At 48.2% G+C, this 24,130-nt stretch overlaps 8 protein-coding genes across 8 annotated transcripts; 4 read left to right on the top strand and 4 right to left on the bottom strand.

Moving 5' to 3' along the window:
• Positions 1–120: 120 nt before the first annotated feature.
• Positions 121–2,571, top strand: F5Y00DRAFT_253750 (alcohol oxidase; the record flags this gene model as incomplete). The annotated part of the gene is made up of 9 exons (XM_048010091.1): positions 121–270; positions 377–571; positions 627–679; positions 744–773; positions 843–1,488; positions 1,561–1,708; positions 1,778–2,197; positions 2,283–2,462; positions 2,507–2,571. 9 exons carry the CDS (start codon positions 121–123, stop codon positions 2,569–2,571), a joined length of 1,887 nt encoding a protein of 628 aa, XP_047863671.1.
• Positions 2,572–2,929: 358 nt separating this feature from the next.
• On the bottom strand, positions 2,930–4,073 carry F5Y00DRAFT_270880 (kinase-like domain-containing protein; the record flags this gene model as incomplete). Its single annotated transcript, XM_048012685.1, has 4 exons — positions 2,930–3,286; positions 3,341–3,564; positions 3,634–3,908; positions 3,973–4,073. 4 exons carry the CDS (start codon positions 4,071–4,073, stop codon positions 2,930–2,932), a joined length of 957 nt encoding a protein of 318 aa, XP_047863670.1.
• Positions 4,074–4,988: 915 nt separating this feature from the next.
• On the top strand, positions 4,989–6,100 carry F5Y00DRAFT_240326 (NAD(P)-binding protein). The gene has a single exon (XM_048008213.1). The coding sequence runs from the start codon at positions 5,084–5,086 to the stop codon at positions 5,930–5,932; it is 849 nt and encodes a 282-aa protein (XP_047863669.1). The 5' UTR covers positions 4,989–5,083; the 3' UTR covers positions 5,933–6,100.
• Positions 6,101–8,649: 2,549 nt separating this feature from the next.
• Positions 8,650–11,361, top strand: F5Y00DRAFT_240325 (MFS general substrate transporter). The gene is made up of 5 exons (XM_048008212.1): positions 8,650–9,622; positions 9,688–9,785; positions 9,836–9,931; positions 9,989–10,159; positions 10,216–11,361. Exons 1-5 carry the CDS (start codon positions 9,156–9,158, stop codon positions 11,169–11,171), a joined length of 1,788 nt encoding a protein of 595 aa, XP_047863668.1. The 5' UTR covers positions 8,650–9,155; the 3' UTR covers positions 11,172–11,361.
• A 119-nt stretch (positions 11,362–11,480) lies between these two features.
• Positions 11,481–15,292, bottom strand: F5Y00DRAFT_240323 (uncharacterized protein). Its single transcript, XM_048008211.1, has 5 exons — positions 14,948–15,292; positions 14,777–14,886; positions 14,353–14,717; positions 14,002–14,299; positions 11,481–13,946 (listed from the first exon to the last, which is right to left on the bottom strand). Exons 1-5 carry the CDS (start codon positions 14,983–14,985, stop codon positions 11,983–11,985), a joined length of 2,775 nt encoding a protein of 924 aa, XP_047863667.1. The 5' UTR covers positions 14,986–15,292; the 3' UTR covers positions 11,481–11,982.
• A 484-nt stretch (positions 15,293–15,776) lies between these two features.
• Positions 15,777–17,124, bottom strand: F5Y00DRAFT_240320 (ras-domain-containing protein). The gene is made up of 3 exons (XM_048008210.1): positions 16,891–17,124; positions 16,763–16,826; positions 15,777–16,693 (listed from the first exon to the last, which is right to left on the bottom strand). Exons 1-3 carry the CDS (start codon positions 16,963–16,965, stop codon positions 16,131–16,133), a joined length of 702 nt encoding a protein of 233 aa, XP_047863666.1. The 5' UTR covers positions 16,966–17,124; the 3' UTR covers positions 15,777–16,130.
• Positions 17,125–19,656, top strand: F5Y00DRAFT_240319 (Krr1-domain-containing protein). The gene is made up of 2 exons (XM_048008209.1): positions 17,125–17,622; positions 17,691–19,656. Exons 1-2 carry the CDS (start codon positions 17,484–17,486, stop codon positions 19,514–19,516), a joined length of 1,965 nt encoding a protein of 654 aa, XP_047863665.1. The 5' UTR covers positions 17,125–17,483; the 3' UTR covers positions 19,517–19,656.
• Positions 19,657–20,725: 1,069 nt separating this feature from the next.
• Positions 20,726–23,902, bottom strand: F5Y00DRAFT_253745 (zinc finger transcription factor 1; the record flags this gene model as incomplete). The annotated part of the gene is made up of 5 exons (XM_048010090.1): positions 20,726–22,155; positions 22,186–22,224; positions 22,261–22,861; positions 22,901–22,934; positions 22,989–23,902. 5 exons carry the CDS (start codon positions 23,900–23,902, stop codon positions 20,726–20,728), a joined length of 3,018 nt encoding a protein of 1,005 aa, XP_047863664.1.
• Between the last annotated feature and the right edge of the window lie 228 nt (positions 23,903–24,130).

The raw sequence follows: 24,130 nt of genomic DNA, 5'->3' as shown, positions 1-24,130 counted from the left end.
GCCATAGTAGTAAATAAAAATGGCGATGGATGAAGCCAAGAAATCGAGATATTCTTCGATACCATCGCGGAAGCTTCATGATACTTGATTTTTAAACTGCGAGAAATGAAAACTTTTACGATGAAGACAGGCCTCTGCGCCGTGACGTTTTTGCTCGGAGTGAGTAATGCAGCACCCTTCGAGCCAAGACAGGGAAAGACTGGTGATTCAACGAGGCCTTTCGGTAACTCTTTTGGGCTCGCAGGTCAGAATAATACCTTCGACTATGTGGTAAGTAGAAGAAAAAGAAGAAGCCCCTATTCGAACCTATGCTGTATACATACCTACATACCTAGGTAAATGTTGTTGCTTATTACTAACGGATTTTCGACACTAGATAGTTGGTGGAGGCACATCTGGCCTTGTAGCGGCTATGCGTCTCTCTGCCGGCGGTAAATATTCCGTCGCCGTCGTAGAGGCCGGTAGTTTCTACCAGACGGCCGGAAACGTAACCGAGATTCCCGCTTACGAGTCAGAGTTCTTGGAAGTGCCTCTCACAGTTGAATGGGGGATAAACACGAAGCCCCAAGCGGTATGTTGCTCACAAACTAGATTCGACTCTTCCGCTAACATAACTCCCCTGAAAGCAAATAGGTGGTCGTTCAGTTAGATACTCTCAAGGTAAAACCTTCGGGGGTTCGTAAGTAGCCTGATATCGCCTAGTTAGAAAAGTATTCGAATTAATAGGTCTAACACGTACAAAGCTCTGCGCGCAATGGAATGGCCTATCAACGGTATGTGAGCTATCTAGCCTCGGGGATTAGAGTTGCGTTGGTAGTACTCTAACTAACGGTGTTCGCCAGAGGTACGATCGGTTCCTACGACCGTTGGGCGGACCTCGTGGGAGATAGCAGCTACTCCCTCTCGAACCTTCTACCGTACTTCAAGAAAGGCGTCCACTTCACACCGCCAGACATCAGCCTCCGCGGCGGCCCTCCGGTAGCCTTTGAAGCCTCGGCATTCGACGCCTCTTCAAGCGGCCCCCTGCATGTCTCGTTCTGGAACTACTACGCCCCCGTGTCGTCCTACATTGCCCGCGGGTTAAAACGCCTAGGATTCTCGGAGACGAGCCAAATCCAGAGCGGAAGCCTGCTGGGATATGCCCAGTTCCCAGCGACGTTGCATCCCGATAAGCAGATTCGCGACTCGTCCCAGACGTCTTACCTCGATGCCGCCATAGCTGCCAATACGTTTTCTAACTTACAGCTCTATCCGGATACGTTAGCGAAACATATCCTTTTCGCGGGGAACAAGACGGCTACCGGCGTACACGTCAGTACTGCCGGAGCGGAATACGTACTCTCGGCGCGTAAGGAGGTCATCGTGGCTTCTGGTCCGCTCCGCTCGCCGCAACTTCTCCTGGCGTCTGGTATCGGGCCAGCCGAGACCTTACAGAAATTCAATATCCCCGCAGTGAGCACGCTGTCAGGGGTTGGTCAGAATTTGATCGTACGTATATTTCTAATAGCCTTCGCATTCCCTATAGTTTATACCTAGGTATTGACTGCGAATGATTTTTAGGACCACCCCGGATACGGCACTCTATTCTCCGTCAATGCCGAGTCACAGCACCGGTTATTTAATAACGCCACGTTCGCCAATGAGGCATACAAGGAGTTTTACTCGAGCCGATCTGGCGCTTTGACCGCATTCGCTAGCAATTACCTCCGTATGTACATTACCCCCCTCCCCCTTACCTCGCTAACAATAGACGGTTCACTAACCAGCGCCATTTCAGTGTGGGAAAAACTCCCCAACAACACACAACTCAGCAACGAGACCCGTACGGTGTTAAACTCTTTCCCTGCCGACTGGCCCGATATCCAATACATCTTCAACACCGCCGGACCTGCCGATACTACCCCTGGAGACCTGCTAAGCTTGGGCGTGGTAATACTTAAGCCCTCGTCTGTCGGCTCGGTAACCCTAAACAGCTCTTCTGATACGGCCGAAAATCCACTGGTAGACGTAGCTTGGTTTACCACCAAAGCGGATCAGGAACTGGGCATAGCAGCCGTGCGGCGACTCCGCCTGTTTGCAAACGCTACGGGAGTACTTCAAAGCGAGTTATCGCCCGGCGCCGCCGTGCAAACGGACGAGCAGATCTTGGAGTTTGTTAAGGGCGCCGCTAGTCCTAGTCACCATGCTGTTGGTACATGTGGGTGTGCCCCTTTTTTATTCTTTATAGCCCTATCTTCTACCTAGAACAGAATTTATGAGATATTGATCTAACTTCCGAATAGGCAAGATGGGCAAGTCAAGCGATGAGTCCGCGGTGGTGGACACGCACGGTTGTGTGATGGGCGGCGTGTCTGGCCTTCGCATAATTGATGCTAGTATCATGCCGGTACTTTTACCTGGACAGCCTATGTCAACAGTTTGTAAGTTCTATACGTCCATGTTTCACCACCTCGTAACCGCAGGTAACTTTCAAATTCACATGGCTAACGTACCCCTCCCTGTTCAGATGCTATTGCGGAGAAGCTCTCTGATGACATTTTGTCAGGGCATCAATGCCTCAGTTCGGAGTAGACGACTTAGATTACTTAGCATGCTATTCTAATTTAGGATAATAGCATCATGTATTATATTTAGAACAACGATAGTAATGTTTTAGAGGTTATAGATAGATTTATTAGCAATATATTCGACATACATTAATTGATTGTCATGTAAAATATAAATAGACTTTTCATTTTTTACTTATTTTACCAGCCTGGTGAGGGGTTCAATATCATGTACCAATCTATACCTATAATTAACCTAGTAACTCCCTTAATCCAAAAGGGGGTATACCGGGCCAGGCGGTCGGGTCCCTACCTAGGGAGTGTCAAGGCATTCCCATTCATGCGGCAAAATATTTGAACCAACACCAGTAACCCTGGTGTGGCTAATCAACCTGCCACCATTGATGCGCCAGGACTTGTTCTATCGTTAGTCTAGCCGCCGGGTCTGGATTTGTCATTCCAGATATCATGTTTTGTGCCTCGGGACCAAGCTCCTCCCCCCACCGCTCGAATCTTCGTTCAGGTTGGTCCTTCACTGCCTCCTCAGCTATTTCTGACGCTCCCTTCAAAGCGTTGGACCAATTCTCATTGTTGACTTGCTTCAGGAGTCCTTCGGGAACCAGCCCAAAATAAGAGAAGTGTCGAACTAGGATCTCTTGTTCCGGCCTTATATTATTCTTTACTAACTCCTGGTAATCATCTAAAAGCAGTAACTCCCCACCCCCAAGAGCGTATATACACTATAAACAGAGCTTAGAGTGAGTTCTTAAACATAAATATAGCTTGTCTCTTACCACTAGTCCAAAAGAGAATATGTCCGACGCCTTCGTCACACCCCTTCCCGTCTGTCCTTCTGGGCTTCGCCACATGGCATTCCCTATTGCGTAAGGGGTCTGACGCGATTCTCCGCCTTTCAACTTGAAAGCGATATCAAAATCGCCCAGGGCCGCCTCGGTGACTAATTTATTACTCTCTCCGTCGCAAGTCCAATTAACCAAAATGTTATCGGGCTTTACATCTGCTCAGGATAGGTAGATTGATCAGTTAGAGATCTTGGATGGAAATTTCTGTATTGCATAGGGTGTACCGATGTGGATCCAATCTTTGCTATGAAGCTCTTGTATTGCCTCTCCTACACATCGCAGGATCTTCTTTCGCTCTACCGGAGGAAAGTCCGGATCTTCTTGAATCAATGCAAGTAGTGTGCTCCTGAAATAGGGATAAACCAAAATACCCTCCTCTCGGCTGCAATCGACATGCATTCGGAGCCGACGGGAGCCTGCGAGCTCGGCTGCTAGGCGCAGGGATAGATCGTAGAACGGCCTAGGAACGCGCTTGAAGACAAAAGACTCATTCCCGGACCTAAGTGAGATGGGTTAGGAATATGGCTAAGCTGTGAGACAAGGTTACAGAGCTTAAGACGTACTCGGCTTTAAAGACACTAAGCTTATGGTCCTCGCGATTACGTTGGAGTACTTCGCCTTGGTTGTAAGTGCGACCGGATTTGCCCACTATGGCGGATACCATTCTAATGCTTGTACGGCAGGCAAGCCGGCTGAAGGGCGTATGGTAGGCAAAACGATTGAGAGGCATCGGAGAAGGAACGGGTTGACTAGGAAAGCACAGCGTAACTAATGGTCAAATGTAGGAGATTCTTAGGACGTCTTATGTGTTCCCTACTAATATACCAGTGTATGCCCGTGGCTAAGCGATGCCAAATGCGTGTTTGCTTTCATCACACTTTCCCACTCGGTGGATAGTACACTAGCAATTGTCACTGCATGATCACAAACCGTTTAAAGTACTCTTTTAGAGAAGCTATCTAGTGTTAAATGAACTTTTAAACTCGCAGTTTTATAACCCATCTTTGATTTCTTGTCGAAATATGATTTTATGGTTATAATGTTGGAAGTGCAATCTGACTTAACGGGTACTCTGACCGATTTAATGGGGTAAAGGCCACGCGAAAAAAACGCTTCTAACACGTCATATTTAGTATCTTAAAATATTCGGTGCTGGAGGCGTGCATGTCGGCTCTCCATGGTTTGCATGCGATGCTCGATATGCCTCCTGGAACGCTATAAGTGGGGTAGGCTTGTGGTAGCCGTTAGTTCTCGGCGTGATGCTATTACCTAACTGCTAAAAATATTGTGCTAAGAGTTTAAGTCGGCATTTTAAGCACATGCGCCGCAGTGGTATATGTCACGAGAAGCCAAATTGCAACTCCGTGTCCGTGTGCGGGGGACAAAATGAACCGAGCCGGGGTGCCGGATTGGCAGGAGCGATATTAAGCCGGAGCCGGAGCTCGACTTACTGTGAAGGCCCAATGAGGATTAGCGGCCTTACCGTATACGGAAATACCTGGGTACGTACCATGGATTGTGATTCGGTACGGCGACATTCATCTTCCCGTATATCAGGAGTTGAGATGCATTTAAATATCGCTCGAGGCATTATATTATGTTCGTGGTGTTTTTCTATGCCGGCCATAGTCACAAAATTTATACAAAATCACTCACTTCGCACAAGCCGTAAAGATGTCTACTCCAAAACGGTCCGTTCTCATCACTGGCTGCTCGGACGGCGGCATGGGTAGCGCCCTCGCTGTCGCTTTCCACAAAGCCGGCTTCCATGTTTATGCTACAGCACGAAATCCGTCTAAAATGACAGAACTTTCATCGCTAGAGATAGATACTCTCCAGCTGGATATACAATCGGAATCCTCAATAGCTAATTGTGTCAGCAAGGTCCCGTCGCTGGACATTCTTGTCAACAATGCTGGACTCCAGTTCACGATGCCGATTGTCGATATCAACATCGCCGAGGCAAAGAAGTTGTACGATTTAAACGTATGGAGTCATATCGCCATGGTCCAAGCTTTCCTGCCGCTACTGCTCAAGTCCCCCAACGCCGTCATCGTCAACCACACGTCGGTCGTGGCTAATATCGCGATACCATTACAGGCTGTCTACAATTCTTCCAAGGCGGCTCTCGCTATGCTTACCGACTGTCTCCGGCTTGAGCTTCAGCCATTCGGGATTCAAGTCGTCGACCTAAGGACTGGAATCGTCAAGACCAATTTGACCAAAAACTTACAGGACAACAGCAACCCGAAGCTTCCCAAGGGCTCGATATACGAGCCTGCTAAGGAAGTTGTAGAAAAGGCGCTGCGCCAAGAAGGCTTCGAGGGTAAGGGCATGCCGGCGCATCAGTGGGCGGAGCTGGTGGTGCGGGACTTGCAGAAAAGCAATCCGCCTGCAGTTATCTGGAGAGGGGAGTCGGCATGCTTAGTGCGCGCTCAGACGGTGTTGCCATCTGGGCTGTTTGATAGTACGGTGAAGAAGATGGTCGGGTTGGACGTCGTCGAGCAGATTGTGAAGAAATGAGAGAGCTTCATTTCCGGGACTTAATGCGCTGCGCCGACGGCATTTCGATGGCTCTAAAGGCTAAAGAAGACATGGAATCCCCTGTACCTGTAGTCCTTTATTACTTGCTTCTAATCATGTGGTATACCGGGAATTGGATTATACGAAATTAACAATTTAGACATGAAAAGTCCTAACCTAGGTTAACATCATCGCGGGGTGATGCATATTTCATCCCGTCCGCGTTTCATTTATATTATTGCGCCGAGACTCAATGCGCTGCACCATTCGAAGAAGGGAATGACAGCTAGAAGTAGGTAAAATCCATGGTCACATTATCTTCATATCATGTGCTATGTAGACAAGCTGCAAATGTCATTCGCTGGGGTTAGATTCGCCCGTAGAAGGATTCTGGAGAACAGCATGAGAATGAGGGGGTCCCTGTCAAAGTCTAAAGGACCTACACAAACAACATTAAGCGTTAGTAAATGCCCCGTCCAAAGTCTGGTCCTGGCGTTGCAATGGGCGATAGCCTGTAATGTTCCAGGACGATGCTCTAGTACCAGGTAATTGTGCAATCGATCCTATTTTATCTCGTAGCCATACACTAGAGAACGTGTCGGTTGAGCTGGAGATACACGCCACATCCCTGCCGGAAGGATCTAAAATAGGAGCCACGAGCCCGTGCCACTAAGCTGCGTCGGCCGAGTTGCATTATGCACGTATGGTAGGGCTCGAAAATAAGGTTACGGCGTGGACGATGGGCCAACCAAGTACCGTATAGACCCCAGATCAGGGATACCTAACTGCGGCTCTTCAAAAGTCCAGAAGCTTAGAATTCTTAGTATAGCAGAGCAAGATCATACATAACAAGACTTAGTCAGAAGATCATTACCCGTCACGATAACACTTCCTAAAGCGTAGATGCACATGAGTTCGGTTCCGATCCTCCTTATTGTCATCATCTTAAATTTCTAGAGGAGGGTTTACTTTTAGACTGCTGATTGTTGCAACACCGCGTTTGCCTTGGATCCGCATCTCGACTAACGCGTACTCAACCAATCGACGCGCAATCTATACGCCCGGCCGAACTTTAGTGGGTCCTCGGCTTTAGCGCCGGTCGGATACGGAACCTTGAGAATGTACCCTTTTCCCTATTAACGGATTATTCATGCTTCACATATTTAAGGAGGTCACGTTAAAGCTTATTGCAATCTTTATTTCAGTATCGTGGTCCCTCTAAATTTGATTTAGTTGAATTACGCATAACCTCAAAGATAATGTTTGCATACCAAACCAGCACCATTGCTTAGCGGCCCGGATATGTGAGTTGTCACTTAGGAACCGGTTGTGTGGCGCAAGACCCTAGGCGGGCCACTCTCACAAAACCTGATCTGCGTAGGATTTTGTTCAGCAGCTCGGAGACGTCTAGAGCTTTTATCCCGAGGACTCTTGTCTTCGCATGCAAGACGGGATATTTCTATTTCATCCACCTGGGTACCGGTTAGCAACAGAAAGGTCCACTCGGAAATAGCTCAATCCGAATATTATTATCCCATGGAGCCCAGTCTCGATTTACATAACTTCCTAAACTGTTAGTTAACCATGTCCTTGGGTACCTTGACTATTTTACCTACTTCAACTAGAAACTATTCCGATCAAGACATCGACGAACTTCTGGGGCGTACCATTAGCCCCGGATGACATAACTTGGACTCGGGTTTCCCAATGAATATCGCATTCTTCGGGATTTTAGCGTGTAATTTGATGTATTGGGTCTCTTTGGATCTCCCTTGGACTGTGCTATATCATCACGAGGGTAGCCACAATGTTTACTTCACCTAAGCGACTATCTAGAGTAAGTGGGTATATGTTACGATGTATGGATAGCTCTATTCACATCAAGTGAGGCGGAATTTAAAGCAGGCGTTGCTTTGTTACCATATCCCGGCACAGATCCGCAAGATAAGACGCCTAGACCGTAGACGATCTAAGAGTCATGATGAATCCTGTGCGTAGTTTTGTGACTAGATGCTTCGCCTTTGCTTTTTCCTCTCAAGGACTAGCAAGCGTTCACAGCATTGCTAGATATGGAGATAAGTAGCTAGATCTTATGGGTTAGTTACCTATTCGAGATATAGATCTTACCTACGCTGGGCTCGGGTAGCCCGCAAGTAGACGGAACCGGACTAATATCTCTAGGATGCGGGATAGGGGGTACTTCTCTTAATCCGAAGGCGCGTATCTTCGATGTATATACCTATGCTGTGGATTCGATGCTTCATCGTGCGGCTGAGGGGACCACAGGGTACTTATAAGCTACCTAGGTATAGCAACTCTTAACCCGTGTCATGCGCCACTTGCCTACTTTCCCCGGGAATCCCTCATATCAAATCTCGGCAGTCTGAAGGAAGCTTGGAAGCTTCATTCCAGAGTCGCTTGTATATGTTCGTCGTATTTGGTAGTCATCTCGGGTAGGTAATGGGGGTTTGGGTAAAATAAATAGTTACCTACTCTCTATACTAGCATTAGGGCTTTTGCCTAATAAATAATGAGTTTAGTCTAGTTAGTCCCTTGTTCAACGAGTATTTTTGTTTATACGTCAGCTTACATTAACTAGTGGTTTTTACGGTGTCTTCTTATTCGGTAGAACGTATCGCGAGTTGCTATTTTAAGAGCGATCCTATATGTGGGAAAAGTAGGTAAACTAAGCTGCATCGGTCGAAAACTCAACAATGCATCATCCATTACACTTTGAAAAGGCACCTTCGATAGTTCTGATCGACTATGATCAGCTGCACTATGATGGTAGGTACCTATATACAGTGTAAATATCGGGAGGCCGGATACAAAAGTCCAGTAGGTAGTCTTACCTAACTCTCAGCTCAACGACTTCCCCGGTGCCATGTGCGGACGATGCTGTGCCTGGAACTAGCATTCCGTCCGTTCCTCCCCCCGACCACTTGAAACCGTGCACTGCGTGTCAGCTTACTAGGAACGAGATTTAGCCACGCTGATTCGCGCATGGTTCTTCCTAATCCATGTCGTCTAGGGCAATTAGTCACTTTTGGGTACCGGATTGTCTTCAAAGCCACACGGAATTTGACTTTAATATGTTAGGCTCCTAGCCTCTCCAACTTGTTTCGCTCTCTTCATCGTGTAACAATACAGACCATTTTTTTTGTCTCGTTTTTTTTCTTTCTCCGTATGCAAGAGGGTACCTAGTCACAGGGTTTAGTTCACGATGGCTTCGTATCCCCTCGTGGCGCCGGGCCCTGTGCCCTTTTCGATGGACTATAGTGGATACATATCGACCGACGAGGACTCTATGGTTACTATTGCCCCTCGGATGCATTCAAGAGAAGAGGCGGAAGAGGTGGAAGAGGTGGGAGTGCTCAAGGACAACCCGCCGTTCAAGCCGGACAGGAACTTTATTCTCGCTTTCCTTTCTATCTGTATTATTACATTAGCAGCCGCCCTCGACGCGACGTCTCTTAGTATCGCCCTACCCATCATTACCGAAGATCTTCAGGGATCGGCTATCGAAGCATTCTGGACAGGAACGTCCTTCCTACTCACCTCCGCCGTCTTTCAACCCGTTATCGCCGGTTTGAGTCATGTTTTCGGAAGGAAGAATCTTCTCATTATATCAAGCTTTTTATTTGTCCTGGGAGCTATTATCTGCGCTGTTGCCAGAAACTTTACCGTCATGTAAGTAGGATTCTGGGCGCCGTGTTTTTTTCCCGACTGAAAACAACTAACAATCCGTGTCCAAGGCTCGCGGGAAGATCTGTCCAAGGTATTGGCGGAGGTGGTATATTAGCGTTGGGTGAAATCATCGTTACGGATCTTGTGCCACTCGTTGCTCGAGGCAGTACGTATTAGTCCCCTTTCCTCCGATTATTTCATGCTGATATAGTTTAGCCTGGTTTGGATATCTCGGTTCGACATGGGCGTTAGGTTCCGTGGCCGGGCCTTTGTTAGGAGCGGTTTTCGCTGAAAGCGTGACATGGCAGTGGAGTGAGTGAATCTCAAAATCTTTTTTTTATTGCCAGTTTTTAACTTTGTATATTATAGTCTTCTGGATTAACTTGCCAATTGTCGGCGTGGGGATGGTTCTTCTCATCCCTTTTCTGAAGCTTGAATCCACACCCGGAAAATTGACCGATAAACTCCGCTTATTCGACTGGATTGGATCGATAATTTTCGTGGGCGGAACCGTAGGCTTCCTGATTCCTGTCACATGGGGTAAGAGTCTTTATCGGTCTATTATGCCTTTAAGTATTATCTAATGTTGTTTTTAGGTGGTGTTATGTATCCTTGGGACCACTGGCGAACAATAGTTCCACTGTTTATTGGATTTGACGGTATTGTTGCATTCGCCATTTACGAATGGTGGCTTTCAAGGAGAGCATTTGACGCCGAGGGAAATTCTCTGCCAGGTGAACATATCGAACCTATTGTTCGCTTCACTATTTTCAACAACTACACGATGCTGATTACATTTCTTTCAACTATTCTACACGGAGTGGTCGTCTGGTCTCTCCTGTATTTCTTACCGCTATACTACGAGGCTGTCAAAGAATACTCGCCGATTATTTCCGGTGTCGCCATCCTTCCCGAGACGGGTCTGGTCGCTCCCGTGTCTGTAATTGCGGCTGTCCTCTGTACAAGATTTGGGAAATACCGTTGGGCTCTTTGGTCAGGTTGGGTCTGTACCATTGCTGGCTCTGGACTCCTTTTCCTTCTTTCACCCTATACATCTGTTCCCGGTTGGATTTTTCTTAACTTTCTCGTCTCGATTGGAACTGGTATCCTGTTCCCCGCAATGAGTCTAGGTACTCAAGCCGCATCTCGTCCTGCAGATTCTGGCCATACCGCGGGTTTTTTCTCTTTCCTTCGTGTTTTTGGTCAGGCTATCGGTGTCGCTGTTAGTGGTGTCGCGTTCCAAAACCAGCTCCAGAGCGAGCTGCTGAAATACGAAGAATTTGCCCCTGTTGCAGCGCAGTACAGTAAGGACGCTACCGGACTAGTTAGTATTATTAAAGCGCTGCCTAACGGAACGACAAAAACGGACTTGAAGCAAGCATATTCGGACAGTTTACATGTCATCTGGCTGTTGATGACAGTGGTTAGTGGTGTAGCGCTACTGACCAGTCTTACAACAAAGGAGTACAGCTTAGAACAGGAGCACGACACGCGTCAGAAGTTTAGTGGTGGGAAGAATAAGGAGAGCATGAATGATTTAATGCTACGATGATAGAGATAAACGCATAAGGAGCATGGGTAGCATTGGAGACTCGAGTTTAGGCATATTACATAGATGGTTTAGCATAGAAGGATGCATCTGGGCAGCATCACGGAGTTATTGATAATTACTAGGCGGTCAGGCATTAGTCCGCGCACCCAGAAGGTCCTAAGTTTTAATTAAAGAGTTGGGCAAGACTCAAGACAACGTATCGGACCACGCAACACAGACCTTCAGTGCTTGTAGAAGTCATAGCTGCTCACGATCCCGCTAATATAATCACCAGCGTAGAAATATGTTAAATTAACTAGGTACCTAAGGTAGGTAAGTACGAGTGTCAATTAATAGGTACTGTACTAATTCTTTTCTTCATTATAGTTAGACTCGCTGTTCCCTCTCAAGGGTCCATCCTCGTCTCCTCTAGGCCTAATGCTTTGGAACCCCCCTTAGTATATCTAGCCCTCCCCCCTGTGGATGTTATGCTGTAGTTTTGTTTGAGTACAAGAATGCATGTATGCAGTGAACCTCCCCTCGCTCTCGAGTGCAATATAGTACAGCCCAGATTGGAATGAAAAAGAAAAGAAAACGAAGCTCCATTTTTTCTTCTTTTACTTCGCGACTCCCGCGAAAATAGTTTGTAATCAAGGAGGGTTCATGTCGAGCCTCCCCGGCATCTGAACCCGGACCCGGACCCGGGGAAAGACCAGATTCCTCGAGGCGCAATTACCTATGTCGTGACTTCCGACCGTTCCTGTATTGCCGGTTCCTTCCGGTCCTTCCTTGACCTTCTCCGCCTTTTGCTCGACGTAGCGCCCATCGTATGCTAATCCCAGCGGCGCCCCTCACGCTCTGCTTCTAGACGTCTCATGCGACCTTCCTCATCCTCCGTATTTACCGCCTCGCTGCGACGGCTTTTCCGACGGCTACTGCGATCGTCTCCACCGTCGCGGCTACGCTTGACGCCCGTAGCGCGACCTATAGTTGCCATTCGCTGCGCCTCTTTGAGAAGTCTCTCTCGGTCTCTAGCCTCACGCTCTAGGGTATGTGGGTCTTTCGATGTCGCTCCGGATGCAGGCTTCTGGACCGCAGCTGAGGACTGAGAGGCACGACGAGATGATTCGCCTTCGCGCCTGCTTGGGTTAGAGGGTTTGCTGCTGCCCTTGATATCAGACACAGGGACCTGTTTGCTACTGGCTCCTTTGATCGAGAAGCTACCTCGAGGACCTGTCGGGGGATTGAATGATTTATCTGAAGGTTCTACTGGTGTAGGCAGGGCAGTTGAGTTTTTACTGCTGCGATGACTGCGATCTTCTTCGTGGTCGCGGCCGCGATCCTTACCACGGTCTTTGTCTCGTTCCTTCTCTCGTTCTCTATCCCGATCGCGATCTTGGTCGCGATCCCGGTGAGACCTATGGCCAGATTTTCGGTGTCGATCGTAGTCGCTTTCTTTTTCGACATCGTGGTCTCGACGTTTCTCATCTCTATCACGACGACTCCTGTGGCTTGGTCGCCTATGTTCGCGATCCACAGGAGAGGCCGATCTGGATCGTTCATCGTACTTTCCATCTCTCGACCGACCTCTATAATCATCGTCGTCTCTGGTAGATTGCTTTCTGCTCTTATGCCTGCGGCGGCGATGGCCACTGTCACGGTCATCTTCGGAAACTGACGGAGAACGATGTCGTCTATGCTTACGGGACTCCTTACGATCCCTGCTGCGACTGCGACTTCGACTCTTAGACCCGGTATACGTTCTAGAACGGTCACGGTCTCTATCACGACGATGTCCCCTACTCTTCTCCTCTTCATCATGTTCTCGATCACGTTCACGATGGCGGCGCTCCTTATCCTTAGAAGACTGCAGAGAACTACTCCGTGATTTATGTTTATCTTCCATTGGGCTTGCCACAATGGGAGGATGATTAGTACGTGAGCCGGGACTCTTCTCATCAGTAATTAAGCCACGAGCTCTTAGGTTGAGAAGACTAGTGTTAGGGAGGCCCTGCCGCATGGCTTTCGGCCCAGTAGGTGCATTCAACGGTATATCCGGAACCGAAGTTTGAAGACGCAATGGGCCAGCATTCCCACGAGGACCTTGAGGTGCTGAATGCTGATCTCTAGAGGATACAGATACATCACCCTGCGCAGATTGCGACCCATCCTCCTTGGTTACTTCAAAGTTCCCCAGTGTTAGCTTGTCGGTTCCATTAGCAGCAACATTATCATGGCTATTCCTTGTCTCGGCATCCCTATTCTCACCGGCTGTTTGTGCATCTTGACTTGGCTCTGCTCGTAGAGCTCGGCCAAACTCGTCAACACTGCCGGAAGTCTGCTCTGCTACCTGAGAAACGTCCTGTACGGTTGAGTCATCTTTATCGCCCGGATATTGAGGAGCCTGTCCGGCCCAGCCTTGGTTTCCGGTATTATAACCCTGATGGTATCCACGACCGTAGCCTCCGTAGAAGCCCCGGCCCCGGCCCCGTCCTCGATAACCGTAATTGCCTCGGCGGTAATCATTGAACTGGTTGTGATGGCCAAAATTACCTGAATTGAAGCCTGTACGGAAGCCAGCATTAAAGTTGCCAAAATCACCATTTCCCATTCCAGGAGCATTTGGATTGAAATTATCTTGGCCGACGTTCCATGATTGTTGTCCGTTCCAGTCATTGCCGCCTCCATTGAACCCATTCATGCCCATATTCATGTTCATGCCGTTCATGCCTATGCCCTGTGCACCAAAACCACCATTCATCATCATATTCTGCATCGCCATGGGATCCATCATTCCTTAGTTTTCAAAGTTAGCTATTATATCTCAATACTTGGTAGTATCATTTCTTACCCATCATAGGAAAAGTACCAAAAGCGGACGGATTCATTCCATTTTGCATGGCCATCATCATCTGCATCTGGTTCAAATCGCCATTGCCGAAGTTCATATTAAAATTGCCATTCATAGACTCGAAGCTAGAACCCATACCGGACCGCGCTAACTGGTCCTTGCCATCGCCATCCTGATCTGCTTCTTGGACATCTTCCACAGCTGCTCCATCATGACCTTCCTGGTCGTGAGGGACGACGGCTTCGGGCTCATCGTCTCCGGCAGGCTGCTCTTGGGCTAACCCACTTGCAGGCTCATCCTAGACTTCTGTTAGATATAGCTTCCAATGACAGGAAATTTTCTAAGACCTACCCCTTTAGGCAGCTGAGCATCAACGTCCGATTTCGGCTCTGTCGCCGGAGGCCCCTCGGAATCAGCCCCGCCAGAGGGTGGTACGGAACCCGTAGTTTTCGGTTCTACACCAGCTTGTCCATCGGTAACATTATTTGCAGGAGGTTGTTCGGTAGGGGCGCGCGTCTGAGTTGGCGTCGGTGTATCCTGCGCAGGCGTAGTCGGGGCAGATCCGTTGGCTTTTGGTCGGGCAGCTTCCCGCTTCTTTTCCTCGGTCTTCAGGAAGACTCTAATGGTGGTTCTAAGAGATTTATAGATGGTACAATCCGAGGCAGAAACTGGCGAGTGCTCGCAGACCGGGCAAACCGAGGGTAGAGTGGATTGGCCTAGTTATCATTAGGGACCGTACTTCAGAATTAAAACAAAGGGAATAGATAGAGCTTACATTTCTCGCATATCGCAGTCTCGCAGCAGGGTAATCTGAATGCGTTGACGGCCAACTTGCTGCAGACGGCGCATCGTAGCTTCGTAGGCAACTCGGCCGGGGTGAGAGAGCTATGGAAAGTCAGCTTTCCGAATCTCAACAAGCTTATCTAGTATCTATTAGGTGTCATACTTGGCTAGCTCAATCTGAGCTGGTGTCAGCGCCGCCATCTTGAACACGGAAGACGTGGCAAGTGCGCAGTTTCGTGTACATATGGTGAAGACGTAAGGATATAGGAAGATGTAAAAAGCGCCAGGTAAACAGTACTAAAGGTTAGAAATTAACTAGTGGGCTTAGTGGGACGTATGTAAAGACCACTCGAGAATAAAACCCGACCGGCGTCGCGCTTCGCATCAGACCAAATGACGATTAGTGGTAATACAAGTCGAGTAGATATTGGCGACGAAATGGGGCGGAAGTTGTAAATGTTTAGTCGATAGCAAAATTGCACACCTACGCGCAAACGCCTGATATGACTTTAGAGTTTAGGTGAGTGGGTCCAAGACATACATACGCTTATTCGGGTCTACTATGGGGCTATCTTTTACGCTAATGTATTCACTTTATGCATTTATAGGATATTTCTAATAAGCGAGTATACCTAATAGTGTATACCTCCTACGACAGGAATAACTTCCAATTGTAGGCACTTAGTACTTACATCACTATTGTAAGCTTAAGGAATAACTGAATGTCTAGGCTAACGTTGAAGAAATAATAGACCGGAGGGAAAAAAAATTAAAAGATTACAAAACGGTACTTTATATATCATGAAGTATTTATATTAACTATCATATTCGTTGCCTTTAACAACTCCGTTGTGCTTGAAAACAACCGACAATGTCGATGTGCTTTGGTAAGACTTCTACATCAATGATCTATCATATGCATGTACAAGGCATTTTAATACCTAGATACCTTATAGCGATCTCATTTCACCTGAGACAAAGCCGTACACCCCTATGTTATATTGTAATGTATTACACGCGACAATAAATTCTACCAACGCATATATGGAAAAACATACATAGTCTGATGCTACGATAATGCGTAGGGGGTCGCACCCGACTCGTGTGCTACTCTAAATTCCGGACTTATTATTCGTCACAAGAAGTCTGTCTGCTTCAGGGCTTGCGCTGTATTTGCTCGCAAATAACAAAATAAAGGGAAGAAAAAGAATACTCATCGAAAAGAGTCCAGATACCGAGTCCCAATGAACCATCGCTCCATATTACAAGGTGAAATGTAGTCATGACCGTAATGAAACTACCATCGACACTCCCCACCATCTCTCTAGAGAATCTCTCTAGAGAAATTAGCACGCGCACCCTTCCTTTGCTGCTTCTCGAGGTCCATTCAAGTTTACCCTCTGCTCCTCACCACCTCTGTTGGCCGCGCTAGAAGCTCCCGGGCCTCTCGTGCTCTTTAGTGATGTTTCGGGGATGGCGTTCGCAATCGCGGTGAAGACTTCCGAAACATTGTGACCTGTCTTCGCACTTGTCTCGAAGAATAATAGGCTCTCCTCCTCAGCATACGTCTTTGCTTCTTCTGTGGAAATCTTTCGAGCGTCCCCGGATTCCTCTCCATCAGCTACTTCGCTGTCGGCCTGTCCGGATTCGCTGTCATTAGTAAGGTCGAGCTTGTTACCGACGAGAGCGATGACGATCCCTGGCGATGCTTGTCTTTGCAGTTCCGCTACCCAGTGCTTGGCTTTGATGAGTGACGTTGGCTTCGTGAGATCGTAGACGACGAGCGCAGCTTGGGCATTTCGGTAGTACATAGGTGCCAAAGAAGCAAAGCGCTCCTGGCCTGCTGTATCCCAGATCTCGAACTTGATCGTTCTCGTAGGTAGGTTGCATTTTTGCGTTAAGAAGGCGGCTATACAGTATCAGCTTAGAGGCTTAGAGCTGCTGGAAGTGGAGGCTCCAAGCTCCAAGGGCTACTTACCACCGATGGTGGGTTCTTTATTCTCTTGAAAATCATTATTGACAAATCGCAGGACAAGCGAAGACTATAAGTCGCTTAGTATAGTATTTATAAGTTATGCGGGATGCGGGATCCCAAAGAAGAAATACCTTTCCTACAGCGGCCTCACCAAGCAGCACCAACTTGACACTACTGCTCGGCTTCGGAGCGTTTGAGTCGGCCATTTTGTGGGAATGTCTATGAGGAATTGGATGATGTTTTGGAAGATGGATATTCTATTTTGAGGATTGTGTAGATGATGGGAGAAAACCCGGTTGTAAATTACCTTACAATCTGAAGGGAAACGGTCGCATGCAAATGGGACGGTTGTAGTGGGCTAAAGTAACTGAGTAAGAGGCAGGCAGATGGATTTATTAATGTATCGAATCAGGAATGACGACGCATCAGAGGAGTTCCCCGTCTAACCGTAGCCGTAGGCGTTACACCACACTACATAGTGAGAAACTGCCGCTAATACAAAGTCGGTTAGTGTCTATAATACAGTGCACGGAACATTGGCGGGCCGACACCGCCAAAAAGTTAAGACCCCTCCAACTCTTAAAACCGGCAGAAAAAAAAAAGTTAGGTATCTCCCGGTTAGCTTTTCTGTTTTGCAGCTGTCTAAAGCTCTTTGGTGTTTTCACTACAGCAAACCCAGTCAAATAATAAATCCCCTTAAATCTGTACTAGTTTCGATTTCAAGATGGCGGCTTCCGACGCCCGCAAAAAAACTTTGTTTGATGATAGCGACGACGAATCAGACGGAGGTGTTAAGCTACAAATCAATTCCGAGTATGCAAAAAGATTTGAGCATAATAAGAAACGAGAGGAATTGCAAAGACGTAAGCTACACTTTCCCGTATTTTGCTTTGTTATTTTAATAAATTTAACTAAACAACTTCAACTTTAGTGGAAGAGAAGTACAAGTCCAAACAGACCAACGGGAACAAATCGAAAGATGATGATGAATCCGATTCCTCCTCAGATGAAGAAGAAGATGAAAATGGCTTCTTAGCAACGGAAGACCTTGATGCCGAGATCTCTGCCACGCTTCAAGCAATCAAGAATAGAGACCCTCGTGTATACGATGGCAAGACCAAGTTCTACAAGCCAATCGACGAAAGTGCTACCACGGAGGGCGTGATAGCAAAGCAAAAAAAAGAGAAGCCCGTTTTTCTACAAGATTACCACCGAGAAAAAATCCTGCGCGGAGATACCGGAGCCGATTTTGACGACGAGCAAAAGCCTCCGCAAACCTACGCACAGGAGCAGGATGACTTGAAGCAGTCTATCAAGGATGAAATCAAAGCGCAACTAGGCGCCGAGGATGGCGCTGAAGATAGCGATAGCGATGAGGACTTCATCAAGGCTAAAGAAGGGACCAAATCCGTTCCTGAGCAGGGCATCCATCCGTCCAGGGCTAGTAAGATCAAAGCTCCAAAGCCTGAGCTTGAAGATGCGGACAAGGACCCGGAGCTTTTCCTATCAAATTTCATGGCCGCCCGCGCTTGGGTTGAAGAAGATGAGAATAACTGGAAGGCATTCGAGTCCGACGACAATGATGAAGTCGACAAAGCAGATGAGTGGGAAGCCGCGTATAATCTGCGCTTTGAAGATCCTAATAAGAGCAATGAAGTTTTGAAGTCATATGCTCGTGATGTCGTTGCAGCGCGCTCAGTCCGACGAGAAGACAAGAGCATGCGCAAGCGTCAACGAGAATTGGAGCGCGAGAAGAAGGAAGAAGAGAAACAAAAAAGGAAAGAAGAAAGAGCACGATTACGTCGCCTTAAACTTGACGAAGCCGAGGAAAAATTAAAGAAGATCAAGAAGGCAGCAGGCTTATCCGGCAAGACATTAAAGGACGAGGAATGGCAGAAGCTACTTGAAGACGCCTGGGAAGATGATAAATGGGAAGAACAACTGAAGAAGACGTTTGACGACCAGTATTATGCTGCAGCCGAGGAGAATGCGTCTGGAGATGACGAAGCCGACGGCAAGAAGTCAAAGAAGATAAAAAAGCCTAAATGGGATGATGATATCGACATCAAGGATATCATCCCAGATTTCGATGACGAGGAACGCCCTAATATCACTCTTACTGATAATGAACACGTTGAGGAAGATGAAGACGAAGACGAAGACGAAGATGCACCTTCGGCTAAGCGGCAAAAGACTACCAAACAACGCAAGCGAGAAAAGCTAGAAAGCCAGAAAGAAGTACGACAAGAGCGAGCTAAGCTCGAGGCGTTCGTTGACGCGAAGATGGAAATTGACGATCCGGAGATCCTCGCCGGCAGCTCGTCGAGGAATAACGGACCGGCACGTTTCTCTTACCGCGAGACGGTGCCCGAATCATTCGGTCTCACTACGCGCGATATCCTCATGGCGTCCGACGCCGATCTCAACGAATTCGCCGGCCTGAAGAAGCTGGCGCACTTCCGACCGCAGGACAAGCAAAGTAAAGACCGCAAGCGGCTCGGCAAGAAAGCTCGTCTAAGGCAATGGCGCAAGCAGACTTTCGGCCCCGAGTTCGAGAGGGAGCCTCCGGCCTTCAATCCCGCCGCCTTCGTGGAAGGTGATGGTGATGGGAAGCCGAAATTCGAAGCGGAAGCCGGAACTGGTAATAATATAATTGAGGGCGGTTCCAAGAAGAAGCGCAAGCGGTCTAGGGCCAAGAAGAGCGCAAAGCAAGGCGAGGGAGACGAAGACGAAGCGGAGGCGGTGGCTGCGGCGTAGACGCACCGACCCCCGATTCAACCAAATTTCAATTTTCTTTGGTCGTTGTCTTCGGCAGAGCATCTCGGTAGATACATAGGTTGATGATACCCTAGATCTTAATTTGTCGCGCGAAGCAAAAAAAAAAAAAAAAAAAAAAAAGCTCATCTCGATCTCGCATGCTGCTAGGTTAGGGGTGTCAGGATCTTTCTCATGCAAGTCCCGTTCCCGTATCCCGAGCTGTATAAAAGCGGGATCTGCTGGCGCTTTTGCTCCGCTGGGTTTAGTTGCCGCGTCCAATGTGGCCCGATGGGGTTCCAGACATCGTACCACTTGTATGGCGCAGGACCCCGACCCGGCAAGGATAGGTTTTGTACGTTACAGGTATATATATAAAGCTACGAGGATCTTAGTTGTGTTTGAATACATAAGTTGTCATTACCTTACCTAGGGAACAAAACCTTTTCTCTTATGTATTCTTGATTTTTTATTTCTCTGTCTTTCTCCTAAAAAATGCACGTTCCAAGATCTCCTTCCGTCATGCTATATCAGGTGGTATCATATCATATCCATCTCGAACGACAACAACGCGTATCCGCATTCTGGCCTATAAGCTCCGGCTGGCTACATATATGACAAACGGGCGTTAATCACAGAATGAGAATTTATCTCTCGAATGGGCGTTTCAAAAATTCCCGGCTGGCCCTATCTTTCCCTCCGGATATCCTACTCGTAACATAAATATAAACATATAGGTATAAACAACAGCGAGCGCAAAGCTAGCAAGCCACAACAAACGGTGTAGGCTGGCGCTTCTTAAGTTTTGAGGAGTGTTCCTTTCCAACCATCCCTCCGGAGAAAATCTTAATATTCAACTCCGTTACACCATCTGGACCCAATCCTTTACAAAATCCTATTCATTCAAAAGGACATGCCTTGGTCCTTCAGATGCATTCCAAAATGTACAAAAAAAGATACGTATGAGTCATCCGTTGAAGGGACATAAAGCCGCCGACACCTCCCTATCACTTCTTTTCTCCTACCAACCGTAAGGGTATATATACTACAACGATGTAGGTGAGTAGGTAGGTAAGTATATATCACAACAAAATAACCAAAACCGTTGTTGCGTATGGTGACACAACATAACATGGGTATCAAATCTCACAGGGATAGGTTATCCGGCGCAGGACAGAGTCGAATGGGCGACGTCGAAGCACTCCGATCATCCTATCGGCCTCCCCTCCGAAGGCCTAATCCAGCACCAGGGGTATGCACGCCGGGACTGAAGAGCCCAAACCCATCGACACCGCCCATGCCGCCCAGATCCTGGCCCATTTCTGGCGGCTCCATGTTGAATGGCATAAACCATGCAGAAGATGGTTCGGCAACAAATCCGCCAGGCAAGCTATCATGATGATGATTACCTGGCCCGTCACCAGAGCCAGCATTGGATCCGTTTGCGTTATGCCCTCTACTTGAGCTACTTCCGTTACCAGCCAACGCGTCCCAGTCCATAATAGCCTCAGGTCCGCTGATCGTTGAAGGATCTAACTGGCCATATGCGTTGAATACGAGTTGGCGATCCAGCTGCGGCAGCATTCCCGCAGCATTGTTTGAGAGGGACAGCGAAAGCAAATCCTGGTTATAGAAGGCGGGGTGTTGGTGTCCGTGGCCGTGACCATGACCGTGCTGGAACCCGCCAACGGTGACAGGGCTAATCGGAGATAAGGCGTGGTAGTTCGCTGCTGCATTTTGTAAGCGTGCGTGTGCGAGGTTAGAGTTGAAAGAGGTCGGCCCACTAGTTTGCCCGCCTAGACGAGAATAATTGCGTTGTGCCTGCGCCCTCTGTTGTTGCGCATGCTGGATGCGCTGGATCTGTTCGGGTATACTAGCGCCGTTGAGATCAGTAAGGAGGGGTTCTAGTTGTTGATGTTCGCCACGCGAAGAGATGCTGCCCTTCTTCGCTATCGACTTCCGTTTCATTAAGGGCGGCCTGCCGGATCCAGCATTCTCGCGTCCCTCGCCTGTACTTTGTGGCGGCGAGAGCTGCGTGAAGAATTCTTCAACCGTGTGAAGTTCTGGTTTCTGCTCGAGCACTGCATCCTCTCCAGTTTCCTTCTTTTTGAAAGAAGCCGGTTCAACGAATTCTGGCTGCGACACGCCGTGCGGGTACCGGTCGAACCAATCTCCATACTGGAATATAGGCGAAGCTGCTGAGTTATCGCCCGCTGGAGTACCTTGGCGCGCAGCATCAGCGCATGTCTTATACTGCTCGCGTAGATTCTCCGCCATAAAGTGGAACATGCCCCAATAGCGCTTCATCTTCGAGAGAAACTTCACGTTTATAGCTAGGTTCTTCTTTGCGGCTGTCTCTACGGTGGAGTTACCGGAGAAAATACCGAATATATGAACGGTACTCGACAAAAATGCGCAGTAGCCGACGAAAGGCGCTGCGATCATGTAATGCTCCGCATCCTTTAGTAGCTCGGATATTCTATTAGCAGCAGCAAACGCTTTTGACCCCGCCTGTGTAATGAAGGTGTTGGGGACGTCTGCTTTGGATAAACCGGCTGGCGAAGACACCGCGAATCGGTTCATGAATAGGACATTTTGCTGGATCGAGATATGTAAAAATAAAAACTGATTGGCCATCCCTTCTGTTTGGTGCAGATGGAGGTTCTCAGCACTATATTTCAACCCATCTGGTAGGTTCTCGGCAAAATCTTCTGCTTGTTTAAGCAGCACGGCATATTCGGAGTCACCCTCCCACATCGAATGCTCGTCCGAGTCCATTCCCCCTTGGTTTAAGAAATTTATTATTCTCCCCCATAGGGCAATGGCGCGAACCATGTATGCTGCCACGCCCATGTTATCTTTCGCATCGGAGAGCTGGCCCTCATCCATCGGTACCGGATGAGGAACTTGTCCTTGCAGATCTTCAGTAGGTCCTGGCATGTCAAGCTGGAAGAGTTTTTCTTTAATTGGTAGTTGAATCTTGATCGTCTCTTCCTTTATAAACATAGGACGGTCCGTCCCCGAAGAATTGAAACGATCCATCAGGAAACAAGCCCACATCGTTCGCCTTCGGATTTCGCGATCGATGAAGCTAAGTTGCTTCGTCGGATTCAGCCGCATAGGATCGTATTCTAAGTCCTTATGCAACTGTAATGCAAACGCCATTCGAGTGGCCTGACCACCTAACGCCCAACTCCTACCTCCGTGACACGTACCAAATTCGTGCAAGCCGAGCAGCAGTAGACATGTTAGAATCGTAATGTTGGGCCATTCGTAGCGCCTCGTTACGATATCTCGAGCTGGAGCTGCCCATTCTTCTCCTCGGAGAAAATTGTTCGTCATCGCGAACTTCGGATGAGTGGAAAAGCGGGCAGAAATTGCACAGACAGAAAGCACTAGAACTGGGGGTAAGGTGCCAGCTCTGTTGATAATGATTAGTGTTAGTTACGACATCAGGAATAATTCAAAGACGTACTTGAGTTTTCTCATGAAGCTCGGTTTGTGGAGAAGATGGTATGCCTGGCCATAAATATTTTCGAAGTATACGTCTGCGAGATGTTCCTGTAAGTCTTTCGGTGGTAAAGCTTCGGCACCTTCGTATAGTAGCTTGCTTTCCTCCGCTTCTTGCACTTGCAATGATGTGGGCTTGCCGGAGCCCTCCAACCTAGTTTTAGGGCCATTTCTAGCCCAATTATCGAGTTCTGCGCCAAATGCCTCCTCTGCGCCTCGTTTCTTTGCTGTTTGCTTCCCCGTAGGAAGGGTGCCGGGGATGGCGGGTTTGACCACGCCCCGGACAACGTTATTGGTTGATGTATCCTGCTCTGATTTCGGTACAAGCTTGATAATCCGATCCTCCATCCTCTTTAGTCGCTTGTCTAACATAGCCATGTAGTCTGTCCTCGGGGCCGCCTTCCGCGTAGTGACTTTGTACACACAAGGGATCCGGGACCGAAGACAATGCTTACAAGCCGGCTTCTCTCCCGAACAACGTATCTTTTTCCTCCGGCACGCAATACATGCCAGGGGTAACCTTTTTCTCTCCTTCCCTGCCTTCGTCTTTAGTTCGCTCCAAGCTGGTGCGGGATCAGATTTGTTTTCCTTTGGCTTTCCTCCCAAATCGGTACCGTCGCCAGGCCCACCCGTCGCTAACCCGAACTCATCCGACATATTGTCTTCTAAAGAATTGGTGCCAACGTGGACGCTTTCCTGGCTTCCGTCATCAGACCCGTCCATACTGCGCCGTCTATTCTGCTGCGAAGGGTCAACCATGGTATAAGTAGTACTATGAGGGCCTGAAGCGGTCGAATCCTTCCGCTCGCCAATTGATGAGATTGAACCGTGCCCGGGCGTAGCGAACAAGTCGTTCGGGTGTTCTTCCAATGAGATCATCTGGCCGGCCTCAGGGATATCTTGGAACGGGAAATGAAAGTCTGAAAATTGAGAAGTGTCGATCAGACCGTGCGAGTTGGTGTCATTCGAAAGGCCATCGTGGTGGTTATCCAAGGAAAAGCCATTAAGGTCGGCCGGTTCAATCGAGTTAAGCTGGGGTTCCGATTTAACAACGGGCTGCGAGCCATCGATATTCCCGGATGGGAAGGACTGAGCATCAAGGTGAGA

Source organism: Daldinia vernicosa, assembly GCF_022497035.1.
Source record: "Daldinia vernicosa strain CBS 139.73 unplaced genomic scaffold F5Y00scaffold_31, whole genome shotgun sequence".
Classification (NCBI taxonomy): Eukaryota; Fungi; Ascomycota; class Sordariomycetes; order Xylariales; family Hypoxylaceae; genus Daldinia; species Daldinia vernicosa.
The sequence above is the reverse complement of the archived record's forward strand: the minus strand, read 5'-3'. Positions and strand labels throughout refer to the sequence as shown.

Coding starts and splice junctions, on each gene's coding strand:
- F5Y00DRAFT_240326 (XM_048008213.1), top strand. CDS start 5,084: ATGTCTACTCCAAAACGGTCCGTTCTCATCACTGGCTGCTCGGACGGC.
- F5Y00DRAFT_240325 (XM_048008212.1), top strand. CDS start 9,156: ATGGCTTCGTATCCCCTCGTGGCGCCGGGCCCTGTGCCCTTTTCGATG. Junction 9,786..9,835: donor GCCACTCGTTGCTCGAGGCA/GTACGTATTAGT, acceptor GATATAGTTTAG/CCTGGTTTGGATATCTCGGT. Junction 9,932..9,988: donor AAGCGTGACATGGCAGTGGA/GTGAGTGAATCT, acceptor TGTATATTATAG/TCTTCTGGATTAACTTGCCA.
- F5Y00DRAFT_240323 (XM_048008211.1), bottom strand. CDS start 14,985: ATGGCGGCGCTGACACCAGCTCAGATTGAGCTAGCCAA. Junction 14,887..14,947: donor GCTCAGATTGAGCTAGCCAA/GTATGACACCTA, acceptor GACTTTCCATAG/CTCTCTCACCCCGGCCGAGT. Junction 13,947..14,001: donor TGGTACTTTTCCTATGATGG/GTAAGAAATGAT, acceptor TTGAAAACTAAG/GAATGATGGATCCCATGGCG.
- F5Y00DRAFT_240320 (XM_048008210.1), bottom strand. CDS start 16,965: ATGGCCGACTCAAACGCTCCGAAGCCGAGCAGTAGTGTCAAGTTGGTG. Junction 16,827..16,890: donor GTGAGGCCGCTGTAGGAAAG/GTATTTCTTCTT, acceptor AGCGACTTATAG/TCTTCGCTTGTCCTGCGATT. Junction 16,694..16,762: donor TAAAGAACCCACCATCGGTG/GTAAGTAGCCCT, acceptor GATACTGTATAG/CCGCCTTCTTAACGCAAAAA.
- F5Y00DRAFT_240319 (XM_048008209.1), top strand. CDS start 17,484: ATGGCGGCTTCCGACGCCCGCAAAAAAACTTTGTTTGATGATAGCGAC. Junction 17,623..17,690: donor ACGAGAGGAATTGCAAAGAC/GTAAGCTACACT, acceptor CTTCAACTTTAG/TGGAAGAGAAGTACAAGTCC.